The 19,650-nt window shown below is 42.8% G+C and overlaps 1 protein-coding gene across 2 annotated transcripts in view; it reads right to left on the bottom strand.

Annotated features, from left to right (window-relative positions):
- SNAP25 (synaptosome associated protein 25) overlaps positions 1–19,650 on the bottom strand; it is a 192,327-nt gene that overhangs the window by 67,007 nt on the left and 105,670 nt on the right. For both annotated transcript variants that reach the window (XM_069234120.1, XM_069234119.1), the window contains exons 2-3: positions 15,870–16,007; positions 14,660–14,701 (exon numbers count right to left, since the gene is read on the bottom strand). In XM_069234120.1, coding sequence (XP_069090221.1) covers positions 14,660–14,701; positions 15,870–15,941 — 114 coding nt within the window. In that variant the 5' untranslated portion in view covers positions 15,942–16,007. The remainder of the gene's footprint in view (positions 1–14,659; positions 14,702–15,869; positions 16,008–19,650) is intronic.

Here is a 19,650-nt window from a genome sequence, read left to right as displayed (position 1 = left end):
GATAAGTCAAAAGTTGCTGTTAACTGCTCTTGATATATGGGAAGAAGTTAAGAGATTGCAGGAAGAAGTGGCAAAAGAGCAACAACAGAATTGGGTTACAGCAGGATGTATCAAAACAGATAAAGATGATATTTGGGTTTCAAGTGATGGAAGAGCTGTGTTGCTCAACAGTTTGTTACCAGCCGTGGCTAGACATTATCATGGACAGGCTCATATAGAGCGTAAAGCAATGAATAGAACCTTTAGGCAGTAAGTTTAACTCCAGAATCAGATTGATAGCAGAAGCCGTATGTCTCAGAAGTGTCACCTGCTAGCAGATGAATGTAGGGAAATGCACAGTAGTCACTCTGAGTCACACAGGCAGACCAGGAAGACCCTTTAACAGAATGCAGCTACACTTCATCGAGTTACCGACAAGCAATGCACTGAAATATACTTGGTCTTTGTGTGCATCTTTTCCTGTTTGGCTGAAGCTTATCTGACCAGGAGAAGCGATAATCTCTCAGTAGCAAAGCTGTTACTCAGGTAGCTCATCCCTAGGTTTGGATTCCTGACTTCCTTAGAGTCAGATCGAGGGACACACTTCAACAGTGAGGTCCTAAAACTATTAGGTGCAGCATTACAAGTTGAGGAAGGATTACACTGCAGTTACAGACGTGAGGCTTTTGTATCTGTGGAGCAAGTCAACGATACTCTGAAGTCCAGACTGGCAAAAGTATGTGCATCCACCACTTTGAAATGGCCAGACATATTGCCTCTTGTTCAGATAAGTGTGCGCAGTACGCCTGACAGAAAGGCTGGCTTGTTGCCTCATGAGACAATCATGGGGAGAACAATTACATTGCCAGCTGTGCCTGCGAATGCACTTGTGAACATTACAAATGACTTGGTACTGGATCATTCCAAATGCCTAGCTGACGCAGTTTGTTCTGTGTCTCATCAGGTTGGAGAAGCTACAGGAGAGCCACAACAGGAGCTCTGCCATGACCTGTGTCCATGAAACTGGGTCATGGTCCAGAAGCACATGAGGATATCCTACTTGGATCCACATTGGAAGGGGCCCCACCAGGTAGCGTTGGTAACTGTCACAGCTGTGAAGTGCACAGGTCTTCCTAACTGGGTGCATGAGAGCCACACTGGCCAAGTTCCAGGTCCTCTAGATAACACAGCACCTTTTCCTGATATGTTGGTTACACTGAGTTAGTCAGGATCAGGTTAGTCAAGCTGCTGTGGCAGGACTAGTGGCTGCTATAGCACAATTACGGTTTGAGGTGGGTCTGAGCGAGTCAACAACAGTGGTTGGTACAGAGGATCGAGACAGAATCAGTTGGCTCCCGAAAGCTCAGATGCTGACGAAGGACCAAATACTGCATTGAGAAAAGCTGTATCAAGAGACAATTGGGCAAGTGAACAAACTGTGCCAGCAGTACAAGTGCCCCCAATGATTGCTAAAGAAACTGAAAAGTCAAGTCAAAGTGACAGTGATGCTGAAAGTTGAATAACTCAGAGATGAAAAATAAGAAGAATACCCAGTCGAAAATACTCAGCACCTGAAAGTACATATTTTGCAGCAAATGAAGGGGAGGAGGAATTTGGAACCTTTTGCTTAACAATTGGAATCCAGTTCAACATTCTTGAGTTTGTGATTGCGGTGGAGCTGTAGTTTGAAATTTCATTACTGTTTGATGAACAAAGACATTACATTTTGGAAGTGATTATTAGTGATTACAAGCTATGCTTTTATTAGAGACATTTGAACTTCGACTATAAGCTTTTTAAACATTTGTTTGTGAAAACTCTTGATGAACTTTCTAGAAGATCAAGCAACGTTTGTGAGCTAATTTTAATTTTTGAAAAAGAAACTCATTTTGATATTTGCTTTTCTCAAAATAAAAAAGGACTGAAAGAGATAGTTGATATTTTACAGCCACATTTGCATTTTATATTTTGATTTTTTTATTTTTGGTCTGAAATTAGAGAAATCATGGAATCTAGTGGAATTAGAAAGAGTACATTTATGTACATATATGTAGGATTAATAGTTGTGACAGCTATCATGATTACATTAGTGCTCATTAGATTGTGTTTACCCACACCTAGTGGTTCAGAGACGGTCAGATCAACAATTGCCCTGAGTCTTGCAAGCTCAATAGCCAATCAAAAGTCTTTGCTTAATGAGAAAGACTTACACACAGATGGATCTAGAGGTGATTTGTCTGCAAATCTGTACTACACGTTACTGTATGAATATGTAGAAACAATGGAGGTTAGAGATTGCTATGTTTGTACTCAGCTACCATCATGAGTTAGTAAAGGAATCACTTATTAAACTATGGAATTTCCTGTAGCCTGCTGCTAACTCTTTTATATCAGCAGCAGTATTATCAGTATTATTTGGGTTTCTTAATAGTCCCTATCATGAAACACTTGAGCAGCATTGCTAAAGGAAAAACATTGACACAGTAGGAGGCTTCTTTGACCCTACGCTGACATTTGGAACAGTTTGTGCCCACAGAAACAACATGACCTGCATTCTTACCCCAGTAGAAAAGGAATGAATTGGGCAAACTGAAGACAGAAGAAGAGCTATGGAAGCTAACGTAGAAAAGGGAATAGTGTTACCATTTTGGGAAAAAGAAGGAGCACACTTAGTGGCTGGAAATCAAGCATTGTTAGCATTATATTGGCAACATGTATGAAAATTATGTGTATATAGACCCAAATCAAAGACTGACAAGATTTTTGTAGGGACTAGTGAATGCAGGCATGTGTTTTGTTTAAAAGTATATGGAATGTTATGTTAGCTTGACGAGACCTCGCCATACCAGGTGTTTATTTAATTTGTGGGAAAAACGCCTATTACAAGCTGCAGAAAGGTTTGCATGGTACATGTTATCTAGGAGTAGTCTTTCTAACGATTTATGTGGAGCTTTTCAATGATCCAGTTTGGGATGAGAAGTAAAACACCAGAATTAAAATAGGTGCCAGTGCTTCAGAGGTAGTAGGTGATATTTCTGGTGCCATAATTCCATCAGTGAGTGTTATCCTGGATGATTATAAGATAAGGAAGTTATTGATAATTGTAGATAAGCTTTCTACAGGCACAGCAGGCCCATTTTTGCTAGTAGACAAAGACTTGTTGCCTTAAGATCAACGACTTTACAAAATCGCCTTGCATTAGACATCCTTTTGCCAATGGAGGGTGGATTTTGCAAAATGTTACAAGTTCAACAGTGCTGTACCTATATTCCGGATACCAGTACGGAGCTGAGAAAGTATATTTCGAACACGACTGAATTGAAAAAAGACCTGAAGGAGTTAGAAGTGACAGGGTCTGGAAGCAATCGGAAGTGGGTTTTCAGCAGTTGAAAAGTGACTTGGGGGCTTAGGAAAATGACTTATTGGAACTATCCTGAGGCCTATATAGATAATGGCCCTGTGTGCCTTAGATGCAATTGGTCTTTATAAGTGGACCAAAAAGCTGACAGAAGTCAGAGCAAGGAAAGGAAATAGGAGAGAATAGTTTGAGATGGAGACTAGGTGATGCCTATATTACAGTGACATCAAGCAGTTAGAGGAGTCCAGAAGATCTTTCCTGGAACGACTTCAGATGTTTTGAGCGATCTCATTGAAAATGAGAGATTGCATTTATGTGATGGCTTGATTCGCCATCAGAGGAGGACTGATGTAGCTGAAATGGTGTCACAAAGATCATCTATACGTGACAATTTATGCATTATGTTAATCAAAGTACTAATTGTTTAGTTGTAAAGTGGTGCACAGAAAACCCATATTAATGTGCATTCACTCTAGGTCGATATTTGAAAGCCATGTGGTATAGCAATTTAACTTCAGTTTTAACTTCCTATTTTAAGAACTAGTTTGCTTTTATAGCATGTCATGATGTTAATTAACAGTCTGCATTAAAACGATAATGGGTTTCATGTATTGCTTAATTTGTAAATAAAGAGGTGCCGGTGCCCAAAGCCCTCCTCTTAAACATGCGGCTGCTGCAATTAACTGTGCGAACACGGACTACTGAGGCAGCGTAATCCTGAAGCCATCTCAGGCCTCTTCAATCCATATAATGTCACTCCCTGCCCCTTCAGCTCACTCTTGCAGCTTTCTGCTTTCTTCCTTTGTGAGGCTTTTTCGTTTTTTTCCTTCCTCCGTCTTTCCCATATGTGTCTTTTGCTCGCAGCAAATGCATGAGGCATAAGAGCAAGCCCCGGCCCTCAAAAATAAGTGCTGGTGCTCAGCACCCGAAACAACAAGCACAAATTAAGCACTGGTTTCATGTAAGAAATAGTTTAAAAGTGACATACAAATGTAGAGAATGCAGTAATACGTTATAGTCATGAAAGGGTTAACAGAGTCTTTCAATTTTAAATTGACTGTAACATGAACAAATCTGGTAGTTTATTAGTATTGAAATTATGTACTAGAGAGCTAAATGTATATTAGATGCATAAATGAATGTGCTGCTTTAATTCACTTGCATTAGCATAAGTGAGTCCTGCAAGGCCCTGCTTCGTGACTGTGCACAAAAAGTTTAGTCATTCTTGTTAATGTGAAGTTTCCTTTCAAACATCGTTCTCATGAGAAAGCTAGCTTGAAAATAGATATTCTATTGTCTTATGCATAGTAGGTTTAGGAATTAAACCTTGAACACCGAATTTTCAGGAACTGTGGAATACATATGAATATAAATGTTTCAATTCGCACAGATGATTTAAGTTGGAAGTCAATTCACATGAAGAAACTGAGAACTTTTGCTGATGCTGCAGTCTGAGTCGTATGACTGCTTGCCATTGTCCATTTTCAGCTTTGGCATCATATTAAGTAATGGAAGGACAAATCATCGTAACCTATGAACCGTTCCCTAGATGGATTTGCAGCAGAGTCCCGCTCCAGACCCCGCAGAGCAGATGTTTCCTACTTATCACCACTTGCTGAACCCCTTGGACTCTGCGAGGTGCAGCCCTTTGCCCCTTTGAAATGCCTTGCTGAGACTTAAAGATCTTTCCTCTGACCCAGAGAAGAAGACTCTTAATCGAGCTTCTGAAATGTTGACGCCTTCCTTTTTTACTTCCTTTTTGTCAACCTTAGGGACATGCTAAATTAATCTGCAAATTTGAAGGGGTTCTCCTTGCCCAAGTTACTGAATTGCTAAATGGTTAACAGAATTAGACAGCATTTGTTTCCTCCTTTTCAAATTTTCCTATTGCTCTTGTGTGTGGTTGCTGTTCAATGCTTAGTATTTTTTATGTTAATTTGTTTGAACTTCTTTAGGAGGTTCGCACAACCTCTCATGATTCTGTATCTTTATAGTCTTGTTTTGAGAATCATCTATGTCACTCTGAGCATTGATCTGTAATAAGCACCTTTGTATAATATTTCAGCTTAGAGTATTCTTTATGGGGCTAAACGAGCCATACTGTTAACAAAATTGATTGCTGAGGTTTTGATGCTCTTGTCTTTACTCCCTTGTGCTGGGTGAAAAGATCCGCCAACCCAGTCCGAGCATAATCCTGCGAAGGAATATGCAGCAGCACTATTGAAGCCGTTCCCTTCTGCATGTTAGTGAAGCCATTACTAAACACAAATGTTCAATGTAATTATACATATATAGCACTTGTGGTTACATCCCCAGTACCTGGGGTCAGCAATAATGTTTCCTATGCATAGGGAGGACAATCATTCAGATCCAGCTAATTACTGCCCAATTCCACTGTTGAGTGGGGTTGGGATTACCTCCCCCTACAGGACAACACACTCAATCTACATTCAACATGGGCTTTCTGGTGAAGAGTGTCCTTGGCAGCCAGTCTACCTAAATGAGGCTGTTGAGCTACCGCCTGGCCAGACAGTGGGGTGGCTGAAGTGACACCTGAGGCGGCATTGTGAATATACCTTTTATAGTTGTACAAGACTAAATGCCTGACGGGCTGATTTTAGGGGTTTACAAATGGTTTTGTGTGAAGCATCAGGACGATGGCTAAATGAGGTTTGAGAGCAGACATGCTTGTCATGCCTTTTCAGACCAGTTGTGGAGTGGTCAGTAGGTGGCAAAAAAGTGGATGAACAATCTACAAGGGGTCAGGAGGGCCAGCATACTTGCTAAGCACCTGTCAGGCCCAATAGGAGATAGTCTTTAGGCAGGAGCAGACTCAAAATCCCACCTGTGAGACTGCAGTAGGGATTTCCTGTTTCAGGTTTTTATGCAGGTTTCAGGTGTGAATTTCAGCTGCCAAAGAGGTTGAGAGGAGGCCCGACTGTCATAGTGCCAGTTTTTTTCCTCTGACCTGGTTGGAGCGAAGGGAAGTTGGCAGCTGGGCAACAGCAGGACTGGACATCAGATCTGCATTTCTTTCTGTCTGGCAGTGGTTACACTGATTTAGAGCTCTTTGGCATATTACAAATAGTCAGGCAGAAGGCCTGGTAGTTTGACATTTTTTGTTTGCACATCAGCGACCTAGCAGTGTTGAATGCAGCTTGTCATGAGGTATTTGTCACAAAGAGCAGTATTTACTGTGTAAATGTGAATTGGACAGATGATTTCATCATGTCATATCAGTGGAAAATTTGTCTTTTTTTAATGCTGTTTTAAAACAGTGTTCATGACGACGGCAATGCATGGAATCTATACATAACGTAGACGTTTTTAACTGAATCTAAGCATCTATTTTTATGAACAGCTTCGGGGGCATACTATGTGGCAGAGTAGTATGGTGTAAAGTATCATCAGCTTCACGTCACTGGAGTATCCACTTGATGAACACTGGCGATCATCTTTTAGAAATGTAAAGAGATGATTTACCTTTCAGGTGCATTTCCTGTAACTTTTATCATCTTCACCACCATCCCAATGTAAACCAGTGACAGCGCTCTATTGGATGTGAATGTCATTTAGATACAGCCTGTCACCGTTGAGCATGGTTTGCGGGACTCCGCCACCGCTCTGTTTACAGCATCCTTTTCTATTTGTATATTATCTCCTACGTATGATGCACTCTAACAAACTTTAACAATTCTCCTGTACCTTTAAGAATGATCAGTGGACTATTATATCTAGTGCCACAATGCACATGCCGCCTGGAGGTCACACAATCGAATTCAGGTCTTTCCTCTCAGGTTTACATTCTTCCAAGGTCAATAACATGAGTACCTTCAAATAACAGAAACTCCTTTTATGATAGTGTGAACGTGTGTGTCATGTAGCACTGCACAAGAAACCAGCTAAAAAGGTGCATCATTCCATATTTATTGTAAATGTATTGTATTTACTGTAGTCAAATAAAAGGTAAACACTTTCTTGATCACACATGGCAAGGCTTGTGCTTTGCCAAATTCCTAAATTAACAAAAGAATGAATAGAAATTTGCCATGAATGTACGCAAGTAGCTTATCCTTTACACGCGCTATTAACAAGACAGATATTAAATTACACATTCCATGTCTAATTTAGTTAATCAAGCTTGCGGACTATGTGCTGCTGAATAAATTAGTGTGGGCAGTGATTTATCAAAACAGACAGATATTGCCCACAGCTCTTAATACTGTAAAAGGAGACACTATTGCCCGGGGTCACGTATGCATGTTCTAATTATGCGTTCCGTCGCCTTGATGGCTCCAGTCCCAAATCTTCCAGCAATTATCATAAAAAGGGACATGCAGTTGTGGGCAGTTATTCACTAGAGTCTATCAGGAGGTGATTTAAACTGGGGAAGTTCCTGAGAGCTGAAGAAAGGGAACAATAATTAAACCCATACACAAGAAAGGTGATCCCTCCCAGCCAAAGATGTATCACTTAATAAGTCTTATAGATGTGGGAACTAAAGTATTCGCTAAGATTATTCTCTAGGAACTAAACCAGAGGTTAGTTGATAAACACAAAATACGTATGTGCAGGGTGACTTCAAGGGAGGCCATTCTACTATGACCAGTACTTTTGTCTCTGGGCATTGCCCGTAATTCCATCAACACAAGGGGAAATTTTATTTGCGGACTTGAGGATTATTATGTGGCTTTCAACCTTGTTGATCAAGAGCTCCTGTGGAAAAAACTAACTTTATATGGGCTCCCTACAGGGTTATCAACTCTATTGGTACCACTCCATACTACGAATTGGTCGAGGGTAGAGCTAGATTATCATGGTAACCTGTCAGATAAAAAAGCAATCAAAAAAGGTTTCAGACAGCTTTGTTAACCAGACAGATATTCAATTACAAATTGTATATCTAATTTTATTAATTGAGCTTGTGGACTAAATTCTACTAAATACATTTGTGATGGCAGAGATTTATCAGAATAGACAGATACTGCCCACAGCTCTTAAGACTGTACAAGGGGAAAATGCTCTAATTATGCATTCCTCGATTGCTCTAGTTCTAAAGTTTACTTCATAAATTGATATTTAAATTCTGCAGCGGCCTTTTCATTAGCTGATAGAACAATACTCATACTTCGACCATCGTTGCCCAATGGATCACAACAGCGATACTGTCCTGTTTTTTTATGGATGTGTATTTGCACCATTAATGGTTCGGTGCAGACAAGTGTCAAAGCTACAAGTTAAACTATAAAGGTACTGGATGCGCTTGGGATTCTAGTCCTTTCCTATCAATTTGCAAAGATAGAGTTGAAAACATAGCTTGCAAAACATCTTTTGTATATACACATGTTCTCCCTAGAAATATTTCGACCAGCATCGTATCTCACTTTCACGCACTTGCCTCCAAATATCGTAGCACAGGATTTACATTGGGAGATTTATCTAGTTCTAAACTATGCGAACAATAGGCTGTCCAATGGTAAGTTGGTGAGTTGCATGTATTCCCAAATACGATTTACAACTAAGCTGTAAAAACGAAATCCAAACGTTAATAGCGTTCGGGCTGTTTCACCGGAAATTAAAGAACATCTCTGACCAAAGCAATCACAGATGGCAAGACTTTCCAATTGCATCTTTAAAGCTCAGCAGTCACTGAAAGAAAACAAAGCCTACAAGAAACTATAAATAAGCAGACTCTTGACTGTAGAATCGCAGTGACAAATTGCCAAAAGTGTTTTAGGCGGCAGATGCAAATTCAAAGTAAGTGGAAAGAAGGCATGGTGAGGCCTGACCAAAAAAAACAAAGATATGAACAGGCCAGTCAATCTCAAAGAAGAAGATCTTGACCTGTGACAGTAAAAGAAGAGACTGTTGGCCATTCAACCAGATTGAGAGGAATCCTGACTAAAGAAGAAGAAGAAGACAGAAAGTCACCAGGTTAGTAAGTCTAAAAAAATGAGCAGCTTGAAAGTCCAAAGCAAAAAAGCCCGTCATTCACCTGGAGCTAGGGGGTAGCCGACCAAAGTTAAAAAACAGAAGAAACCAAGCTAATCATGGACCCTAGAAAGTTTAGTTCAATCACTGAAGTATGTACAAGAAGCAGTAAAATGCATCATTCGAGATCGATTAAGATTAAGGGCCTGATTTAGCTTTCGGTGGACGGGTTACTCAGCCACAACGGTGACAGATAGGTATCCGCCGAAATATAAATCCCTTAAGAAATAATGGGATTTATATTTCGGCAGATGGGATATCCATCACCGTTGTGGCAAAGTAACCCATCCGCTGAAATATAAACCATGCCATACGTGATTAGGGGACAGTAACATGAAGTATTTTGGGCCTGAGCATTCTCGAGTACACTTTAGTCAGATTCTACACCATGCAGAGTCAAAGGGCCTGTCTGACCAAATGTAGGAGTGATTGATTGCATGAGTGAGTAAGTAAGAGAGTCAGTCTGTCACCCAATCAGTCCATTCAGTCAGTCGGGATGCTTTTAGTCAGCGAGTAAGGCTACTTTTTATGTGAAAGGATTCATATGATCTCATGTCAAGCCAAATCAGTGGTTCACTGGAAAGGCACCGAAGAAATATGGCAATTTAGTGTTATTTATCAATCATTTCTATTTGAAATAGACAAACCATGGCACCTACAGATAGGTGACAAGCACCTAAGACACAGGGTGAAATTGTTGGCTCAGCATCTTCAGGCCACCAGAACTTTTCTGTTATCACTCGTGGTCTTGAATTCCATTAAAGTTGCACTGTGATCTTTGAGAAGTGGCATATTTTAGAATGAGTACGTAGTAAAAATAAGATCAATGTAGACGTGTATTCCAGGAAACGGCTGGATTACAAGCAGAAACTGGCTGAAAGCAGTAAGTTTCCCCTATAAAATTGCATTGAAAACTAAAGTGCCCTTAAAAGGATGAAAGCAGTTTGCAATGAAATGCTGGATATATAATGCCAGGTGGGATGCCAAGTGTGCTTTTTTATTTGGTCCACATGGCATTTTTTTGTTGTTTCACAAAGTTTCAAAGCAGGAGTTTTTTGTGAAAAAAACTGCGATGACCCTGAAACCCAGGAAAATCCTGTCTGTATGTGAGGGCATTGTTTTCAAGAGGAAGGAGCTAGAGAGGGAGAGACATAGTAAAAACGTAGAGTGGGGGCACAAATGAGGGAGGACAAAATAGAAGACAGGAGGAGGGAAGGATCCTGTGAAATTCAAGTAACACCAGTTGGGAAGAAGCAATAAGGTAATCAGTAGGTACGAACCATGATAGTAGTGAGAGCAGGGCATGAAGTAAAGAATGAAAGAGAAAAGTGTCACAAGCAAGTTAAAACAATTAGACATGGGTGACATTGTTATTTTGCTGAAGAGGCTTTGCAAAGTTTACTAGTTTGTCAGTCCTGGCAGTTTTCAAAGTTTTCATAACTTCGCAAAACTTTAGTGGCAAGAGAACATTTTCATGGAAGAACGTTCCCTCAAAAACACTATTGTAAAATGATCCCCCCCCCAAAAGTGTTTTTTTGCAAGAATGTTTTTTTACTGTAAAACCTGTTGCTAAGGGACATATTTGTCAACGGGAATCTTTGCAAAGTGTACAATGCTTGTGTATTATTGGAAAACCATCACGTTTCTATGGAATATATTTTTAAGTACTTAAAAGCACTAAACAAAGACTTCAGCAAACATCGTGGCATAAAGGACAACTAAAGCAGCACAAACGTAAAACAATAAATGTGTGTTAGACTTTTTCATCCTTGCCGTGGTCTCCCTTAACTTTTTGCCTCTGTTCCCCAGGTAGCTGATGTGTGCTGGACTCTTATTTTGCTGTTTTTGTTACTCTGGGCACTTTACCACTGCTAACCAGTGCTAAAGTGCAAGTGCTCTTTTACAAAATGTGTATGTAATTGGTTTATCCATTATTGGCATATTTGATTTACTAGTAAGTCCCTAGTAAAGTGCACTAGAGGTGCCAGGGCCTGTAAATCAAATGCTACTAGTGGGCCTGCAGCACTGGCTGTGCCACCCACATAAGTAGCTCTGTAATCATGTCTCCAACCTGCCACTGCAGTGCCTGTGTGTGCAGTTTTAACTGTAAATTCGACTTGGCAAGAATACCCACTTGCCAGGCCTAAACCTTCCCTTTTCTTACATGTAAGACACCCCTAAGGTAGGCCCTAGGAAGCCCCAAGGGCAGGGTGCAGTGTATGGTTAAGGTAGGACATATAGTAATGTGTTTTACATGTCCTGACAGTGAAATATTGCTAAATTCGTTTTTCACTGTTGCAAGGCCTGTCCCTCTCATAGGTTAACATGGGGGCTACTTTAAATCTGATTAAAGTGTAGATTCCCTTTGGGAGCGGATGGACATGTGGAGTTTGGGGTCTCTGAGCTCACAATTTAAAAATACATCTTTTAGTAAAGTTGATCTTAAGATTGTGTGTTTGAAAAGGCCACTTTTAGAAAGTGAGCATTTTCTTGCTTATACCATTTCTGTGACTCTGCCTGTTTGTGGATTCCCTGTCTGAGTCAGTTTGACAGTTCGGCTGGTTGCACCTCACACTAGACAGTGACACCAAGGGAGCTTGGGTGTAGCCTGCATAGCCTGATGAGCCATCTGTGCTAGGAGGGAGAGGAGGAGTGGTCACTTACACCTCAAAGGGCTGTGCAATGCAGTCTCCATCCCCCTGGTGAGTGTCTGGGCCTGGCCTGGGCAAGGCAGAATTTCACATTCAAAAGAGACTTAACTTTGAAGTAGACCTACTTCAAAGGAGAAATTGAGTATAAGAAGGGCACCCAAAACCACAGACTTTAGAACACTTCTGGAAACAAGAGGAACCTCTGCCTGGAGAGGAGCTGAATAGCTGAGGAAGAAGAGCTGCCCTGCCTGTAACTGTGCTTTGTGGAGCTATCCTGCAGTTGCTGCTTCTGCCAGAGTAAGGGGGCAAATACTGGACTTTGTGTGCCTTCCATCTTGTGAAGAAATCTCCAAGGGCTTGATTTAGAGCTTGCCTCCTGTTGTTTGAAGTCTCAGGGACAGCAAAGACTTCTCTCTACCAGCACCTGGAGTCTCTGGAGAGACTCCTGCTCTAACAAGTGGTGCCCTATCCAGTCTCTGGGCCCTTGAAAGGAAAAGCTGGTGAAAATCCAAGGAAATCGACTTCGGATGACTACGGACCGACGCCGTTGCTGAATCCGGTGATGTCGCCTGCAACCGACTCCGTGATCTTCGCTGGAACGCGACAACCTTACAGGCCCGACATCGCTGCAGCCCAGTCGATGTCCGCGACTCCGTGGAAGTCGCCGCACCACGTCGTGACCGACTCCGCTCGAAGTGCGCGGATCCAACGTTTCGCACAGACGCCGCGATCCCCGACTTCGCGCATCGGCTTGTTCTCACTCTTCACCAAAGGTACTGTACCGCGGGGTCTACGCGACTATGTGTCCAGCGCCGCTGGTGTCGGACTGTTGGGAACTACTCCGTCACGAATGCGTGTTAATACCTAATCAAAGCATTTTGTGTTTCTAAGCGCTATTTTTGAGTTTAATCTTTAAAAATTCATAACTTGACTTGTGTATGTCAGATTTTTGTCGTTTTGGTCTTGTTTTTTTAAGATAAATAATTCCTATTTTTCTAAACCTGTGTTGTGTCATTTTGTAGTGTTTTCATTGAGTTACTGTGTGTGTTGGTACAAATACTTTACACCTAGCACTCTGAAGTTAAGCCTACTGCTCTGCCAAGCTACCAAGGGGGTAAGCAGGGGTTAGCTGAGGGTGATTCTCTTTTACCCTGACTAGAGTGAGGGTCCTTGCTTGAACAGGGGGTAACCTGACTGTCAACCAAAGACCCCATTTCTAAGAATGAGGAACAAAGACATTTAATTGTGATACCCTGTGGTTGTCCATCATAATCATATAAACCATTATAAGGCTTGTGTCATAAGCCTGGACTGAATAAAAGCATTATTTTCTGGGCACCACCTCTGGGTTTACAGGGAGCCACAGAGGTAGACACTTGGCTCCCAACCCACCTACTAGACAACTGACTGATGCACTACCTGCCTATTACTCACAGGAGCTTCTGGAAGGCTATGTGCGTAGGAAGTGGTCAATAATAGTATTGTTAATCCTCTCCTACACCATGTCCTTACTACCGCTTGGTGCTCACATTAGAATTCATCCCTAATAAAACGATAGCGCATACATTATTGAGTTGTTTAGAGTGATAAAGTTATGAATATGTTATGCATTAATGCATATAGAATGCCTTCTCTGTCTATTCTTATTGAACTCATCATGTATGAGTTTTGTATCCTGGGCACAAGCAAAAGAGATTGGAGAAAAAGTATCACATAATGGTCGCCAGAAGACCTGTCACATGAGCACCTCTGAGAAATCATATGTTCCTCATTGGGTTTTGTGTAAACCTTTATTGAATCGTGGCAAGGCAGCATTAAGATCCCTCAACCGTGTCACAATCCAACAAACCTGTGAGAACACTCCCTGAGAAGTATCTGCAGTTGCCGTGCTTTATGCATCACTTTACCATTATTCTCCCCCACCATTTAATTGCACACCATCAACAACAATAGACGAATCCATTTGCTTGCTGATCCTCACATGACTTCCAATGATGTGAACAGCCTGCTGAAATGGAAACCAACAGATGGGAGTGCCAGACGCCACACCCAAACATATGGCCTGTCCAAACATTGCATTGCATTGTGACTTTTGTTTGGTTCTCCATGCTACAAGAATGGGATATGAGCTCCAGCCCTGGATGGTTGAGTATAGGCTTGTACTCCCTGAAATATCTCATAGCTAATTAACCTTCTAATACCAGCCACGTCAGTAGGCCTTTTAAGGTGCAGAGAAAACTGACATGTGTGCCCTACTCATTTTGGATCAACCACTGTGAAGAAAATGGCAAGTAAATGTGCAGATTTTTAGTAGTTTGGAAGCTGAATAATAGCTATATTAGAGACTGGAGGTATGGGGAGGTATAGTAATGTGTCCCTGCAAATCTGATCAAATAGGCAATTCAGCCAAGCCTTGACCTCAAGGATCTTGGAAACTATTTAGCACCTATGCCACATTACCTAGCTACATGCAGGATTCGTGCACTCTGAATACCATTTGTTTAGTTTTCACTTTGGCAAAGAGCCTGCTGAAATAAATGCGGTCCTTACCACTGACCCGCCTGCAGTACACACCACAGGGTTCTAGATGAATTACAAGCATATGGATACTGTGTGATCATTGGTACTTGAGTGAAATTCTGATGCTCAACAGACACACTGAGTACTGAGAAAGACTCACCTCTTCTACCAGCTGCAGCATTCGACGAGTACTTTCCAGTGACTGAAAAAAATAAATGTGTGCAAAATGTTAAGGCAAGGGCCTGAAGGATGATTACAAACACAATACAGATCACAGGAGTGTACTACACTAACAATAAAGTGGGCCAACTATTTAGCATGCAACAAATACCATATTGTGAGATCCACCTAGGTGTATATGAAAACTAACATGGGTAAGGAAGTTTGAGAGGTGACATCATCACAGAATAAGAGCAGTCATCACTGGTACCTTTTACAAGGTTGGTGATGCATTTCAAACAAATCTGCACTATTATCAGGGATAGACATATTCTATAAAGAGCAGAGTTTCTTACTTCTGTTTATTCAAATGGTGAAACTGAATTCTTGCCACACGGAGATAAGTTAACACAGTTGGGTATCACTGGCTTAAACATTTGGTGTCATGTTACGAAACTGTTAAATTCCTACCAGACACATTTAAATCTAGTAGATCTGTGTTGAGTTGTCAGCTAATCTGCGCCCATACAAAAGAACAGAGAAGCATTAAAATCTAGAAAATATACTGTAAAAGGGTTTGTGTGCAACGCTGTCACACTGATAAACATTAGTTTTCATCTGAAGGTTTGTTTTGACATGTGTTTGTGTTTTGATAGATACTTCTGAGAAAGTCTTTCAGGATTTCTTTTTCAAACGAAGACATTTGATCATTTGAATTTACAACACTGGTATGTCAGGAGCTCCATTAAAGCTCCATTTAAAGACAACCGAGTGCCAAAGGACCAATAATGGCTGATTTGGGGCTTTTGCTCCATAATCCAAGCTTTTTCTCCTTGTTTTATTTAAAACGTTCTGCCCTCGATCGTTGGACTATTCTAACAACATTATTGCACTTATGCTGTGGCCTGTGCTTGCCGCTAAAGACACTCTTCCTTGATTTGGGTCTTCTAGACTACTACAAGGGGCAAGGTCCTTAAAGACCGGTATAGTCCTCAACAGTCTAATAAATGTTTGGTAACTTTATAACATAGGTACAGGTTTGAACTTTCCCAATAATAATACCACAAGTACTTTCTCCAGAGAGACTTCAGTAAAGACCCCTCAAGATATTATGTGGAAATTCTTTTCAAATTGTCATGCTGTCCAGATATCAGTATAAATGTACATGTAAATAAACAGAATCGTGTGCCATTTGTTGACATTCCCCTCACCTCATCAGTCATCTGGTCAGCACGTCGCTGCATATCCTCCAGCTCGTTGCGCATATCTGCATCTTCTGCCATGGTGGCTGCTTGTGCATTTATGGGAGATTCCAATGAAGGATGTGTTGGTGCTCACTATTTGCAAATCTGGAATATATGAGAAAATGATGCAGAAGTAAAAATGATGCGGTCAAAATGAATAGAAAATTCAGAGTCATCTTTATTTGCATGGATTTACTATCACTCTGCGGCCTAACAAATAGGAAATACTGCAAATCACAAAAGTACAAAATGCACATGAGGATATAGTCTCTGGTACCATTACTGAATTTCCCCTTTCAACTGTGCAGGCATCATAACTAAGGCAAACGAGCACGTACTGTCCAGGATTAGGGTTGCAAATAAGTCATAATAAATCATGGAAAGATTTGTTCTTAACGGGGTGATGGGTGGGTGAGGGGAGAGCAATCTCCCTGCAACTTTCCATTCCTTTTTCAACTATTTTGAATTCGATTTGACTCCTATGGTAATACTGGTTCTTGGTACTTACCATCGCACTGTATGCACACGTGACTGCCATGTGGTGAAATCTTTGTCAACCATGCTGCTTTTCTATATATCTGCTGCTTTTGGGAGTGTTACTTCGTGAGTCAGTAGAGTGGTATCCAAACTCAGCAGGACGGGGCAGACTGCGACCAGGAACTGAATCTGTTGAAACTGGATTTTGCGGCCTGCCTTTGCGTGTTTTCTTTTTACGGGGGGACGCCTAATCGTACTTTTGTTTTTTGCTATTTGTGCCAAATTACCTCCTATGTCATGTTTTTTTACTTCCCTGCCTGCACCTCCCACAGTGTGTTAGTCTGGGTGCGGTGCAGGCAGTAAGACATCTCTGTCAGTGAGGAGACAGAGGCATCTGGTGACATCGCGAGATTCACCATCTGCTCTCTCTAACCACTGAGGATATCATAAGAAAACAATGCACATCTCCTTTTGGGTCGGTCTGCAGACATGTGCCAGAGGTCATGTCAACACAGCAAACAATCATAGAACAAAACCACAGCAAGAAGAGCCTTTGGTCATCCTCATTCAGCATGGCTTGCCTGGATGAGCTCACTCCAGCCATTGCATCGATTGTGTCTATAGTGAGTTGGTTCTGCCCAAATGTTGGACCTGGCTTTTTGACGGGGACATCCCCAAACTTTTTGCCTCCTTCCTCCTATTTTTAATGACCTGTTGTTGTTGGCTTTTGACCTCTGGGCACTTTACCACTGCTAACCTGTGCTAAAGTGCATATGCTCTCTGTGTAAATTGTACTATTGATTGGTTTATCCATGATTGGCTATTTAATTTACTTATAAGTCCCTAGAAGAGTGCACTATATGTGCCTGGGGCCTGTAGATTAAACGCTGCTAGTGGGCCTGCAGCACTGGTTGTGCCACCCACTTCAGTAGCCCCTTAACCTTGTCTCAGGCCTGCCATTGCAAGGCCTGTGTGTGCAGTTTCACTGCCACTTCGACTTGGCATTTAAAAGTACTTGCCAAGCCTAGAACTCCCCTTTTTCTACATATAAGTCACCCCTAATGTGTGCCCTAGGTAACCCCTAGGGCAGGGTGCTGTGTGGGTAAAAGGCAGGACATGTACCTGTGTAGTGATATGTCCTGCTAGTGTAAAACTCCTAAATTCGTTTTTACACTACTGTGAGGCCTGCTCCCTTCATAGGCTAACATTGGGGCTGCCCTCATACACTGTTGAAGTGGCAGCTGCTGATCTGAAAGGAGCAGGAAGGTCATATTTAGTATGGCCGGAATGGTAATATAAAGTCCTGCTGACTGGTGAAGTCGGATTTAATATTACTATTCAAGAAATGCCACTTTTAGAAAGTGAGCATTTCTTTGCACTTAAATCTTTCTGTGCCCTTCAATCCACGTCTGGCTAGGTTTAGTTGACAGCTCCTTGTGCATTCACTCAGACACACCCCAAACACAGGGTACTCAGCCTCACTTGCATGCATACATCTGCATTTTGAATGGGTCTTCCTGGGCTGGGAGGGTGGAAGGCCTGCCCTCACACAAAGGACTGCCACACCCCCTACTGGGACTCTGGCAGACGGGATTGAACTGAAAGGGGGCTTGGTGCGTTTCTTAAACACTCTTTGAAGTCACCCCCACTTCAAAGGCACAATTTAGTATAAAACAGGGCCTCTGCCCTACCTCATCAGACACTTGCTGGAGAAGAAACCTGAACCAGAAACTACATCCTGCCAAGAACTGCCTTGCCGCTCAAAGGACTCACCTGTCTGCTTTCTCCAAAGGACTGCTGCCTTGCTGTTGGCCTGCTGCCTTGCTGAACTCTTGTCTGGCTGTAAAAGTGCTCTCCAAGGGCTTGGATAGAGCTTGCCTCCTGTTCCCTGAAGTCTCAGGACCAAAAAGACTTCTCTTTTTCACTTGGACGCTTCGTGCGCCGAAATTTTCGACGCACAGCTTGTTCCGCGGTGAGAAAAACGCCGCACACCGACGCTGATCGACGCGACGCCTTCGGGATGACCGGAACTTCGACGCACGGCCTCGCAAGGACAACGCCGCCCGACTTCCAGGGGAGAAATCGACGCGACGCCTGCCGTGAGATCGAAACTTCGATGCACAGCCCCGCGGAACGACGCGCAGCCGGAAAACAGGCAGGAGAACCCACGCACAGACCCGGGACATCTGGTAATCCCCGTGAACCATAGAAAGAGACTGTCCGCGCGCCGGAAAACGATGCACGACTTCCCCGCGTGAAAAACACCTACGCAAGTCCGTGTGTGCTGGGGAGAAATCGACGCACACACCATTTTTCCACGTATCTCTTCTTCTGCGGCCCTTTGCAGAGATTTTACACCAGAAACCAGGTACTTTGTGGTTGAAAAAGACTTTGGGGGTCATTCCAACCCTGGCGGTCAATGACCGCCGGGTTGGAGGACCGCGGGAGCACCGCCGACAGGCCGGCGGTGCTCCCAAGGGCATTCCGACCGCGGCGGTAAAGCCGCGGTCGGACCGGCAACACTGGCGGTCTCCCGCCAGTGTACCGCTGCCCTTTGGAATCCTCCAAGGCGGCGCAGCTAGCTGCGCCGCCGAGGGGATTCCGACCCCCCCTACCGCCATCCAGTTCCCGGCGGTCCGCCCGCTGGGAACCGGATGGCGGTAGGGGGGGGGTCGCGGGGCCCCTGGGGGCCCCTGCAGTGCCCATGCCACTGGCATGGGTACTGCAGGGGCCCCCGTAAGAGGGCCCCTACAAGTATTTCACTGTCTGCTTGGCAGACAGTGAAATACGCGACGGGTGCAACAGCACCCGTCGCACCTTCCCACTCCGCCGGCTCGATTACGAGCCGGCATCCTCGTGGGAAGGGAGTTTTTCCCTGGGCTGGCGGGCGGTCTTTTGGCGACCGCCCGCCAGCCCAGGGAAAAACTTAGAATACCCTCCGCGGTCTTTCGACCGCGGAGCGGTATTTCGGATGGGGGAAGTCTGGCGGGCGGCCTCCGCCGCCCGCCAGACTTGGAATGACCCCCTTTGTTTGCTTTTTAAAGACTTAAGACACTTTATATAACTTTTCGGTGATATCTTTACAAATTCATATTGTATCTTTGATCGTTTTGACCTGCAAATACCCAGATAAATATTATATATTTTCCTAAACACTGTGTGGTGTATTTTTGTGGTGTTATATTATGGTATTGTATGATTTATTGCACAAATGCTTTACACATTGCCTTCTAAGTTAAGCCTGACTGCTCGTGCCAAGCTACCAGAGGGT

This window comes from Pleurodeles waltl, chromosome 5 (assembly GCF_031143425.1).
Source record: "Pleurodeles waltl isolate 20211129_DDA chromosome 5, aPleWal1.hap1.20221129, whole genome shotgun sequence".
Lineage (NCBI taxonomy): Eukaryota > Metazoa > Chordata > Amphibia > Caudata > Salamandridae > Pleurodeles > Pleurodeles waltl.
The sequence above is the reverse complement of the archived record's forward strand: the minus strand, read 5'-3'. Positions and strand labels throughout refer to the sequence as shown.